General features: G+C 32.3%; 2 protein-coding genes across 2 annotated transcripts in view; one reads left to right on the top strand and one right to left on the bottom strand.

Annotated features, from left to right (window-relative positions):
• LOC119594206 (leucine-rich repeat protein 1-like) overlaps window positions 1–684 on the top strand; it is a 1,075-nt gene extending 391 nt beyond the window's left edge. Inside the window, exons 2-3 of the mRNA XM_037943277.1 lie at window positions 84–266; window positions 376–684. Coding sequence (XP_037799205.1) covers window positions 84–266; window positions 376–607 — 415 coding nt within the window. The 3' untranslated portion in view covers window positions 608–684. The remainder of the gene's footprint in view (window positions 1–83; window positions 267–375) is intronic.
• Window positions 1–988, bottom strand: part of LOC119594324 — a gene marked incomplete at both ends in the record, with an annotated part of 15,189 nt that overhangs the window by 14,004 nt on the left and 197 nt on the right. The window contains 3 exon segments of the mRNA XM_037943382.1: window positions 212–251; window positions 374–442; window positions 481–618. Coding sequence (XP_037799310.1) covers window positions 212–251; window positions 374–442; window positions 481–618 — 247 coding nt within the window.

Below are 988 nucleotides of genomic sequence, written 5' to 3'. Positions count from 1 at the left end.
CCAATTTCCATAAATAATTTTTCATTTAAAACATTACATATTTTTGAGTTGATTGTTCACTGGTTTTGCTCTTTCATTCACAGATTTTTTTCTGCCAGCAACAACAAACTTGTTGAATTACCTGCTTCAGTGTTTCATTTGAGAATGGAAAACATTGATGTTTTTGGCAACCCATTTACAAGTCAACTGGGCATAGTGACAAACAACATGCCTAAAGGGGTACCAAATCTGCGTGAAATTGCATCAGCATACTGTGTTAAAAGAGGGTAAAGAAATCAGCATTGTAGAAATTATTTCCTTTTTAATATGGTAATCTGGCATAATACAAAATTTATTTTTCAGAATCACCAAAATTTTATGTTCTCTTGTTTACAGGTTGCGTCCAACAGCTGCTGACATTCCAGCCACTTTGGTTGAATATCTTCAGAGTTGGTTGAAGTGCCTGTGTGGTAGAATATGTTATGAATCTCACATTCTCACCTGCATCTCTCTGAACCTGAAGCTGGTTTCCCCTGCATTAACCATTGGCAATGCATTTGAGACTTCCACACCTGCTTTGGCCACTTTGTGTTCGCAGAAATGTTTTGACAAGTTCACAAAGAGATAATAGAAAGAAATCTAGAAATACAGATATGTGTTATACTTGTGTTCTTTAGTCTTTTTCATCACATTAAGGACTGATTTATTATTATTAAGTTGATAAAAGGAATCTGCACATGTTTTAATGAAATACAACATTAGATTTTTCAGATCATCCTTCATAATTTTAAGGAATTTTCATCTTGATATTGTCAAGAGAGTGTTATTCCCCTTTCACTAGAATTGTATATTTCTTTGAAATAGTACAACTTTACTTTTAGCAATGTGACCAAACTATGGTGATATACAGCAATTATTATTTTTTTAAGGAAGAGACAATTTATATCCAGACCCAGTACTTGTGTATACTTTTTAATAATAAATCTATTTCCTAATAGTAAAATTTTTA

The sequence above is a fragment of the Penaeus monodon genome, chromosome 33, assembly GCF_015228065.2.
Source record: "Penaeus monodon isolate SGIC_2016 chromosome 33, NSTDA_Pmon_1, whole genome shotgun sequence".
In the NCBI taxonomy this organism is placed as follows: domain Eukaryota; kingdom Metazoa; phylum Arthropoda; class Malacostraca; order Decapoda; family Penaeidae; genus Penaeus; species Penaeus monodon.
This window is presented reverse-complemented; position numbering and strand designations above follow the sequence as displayed.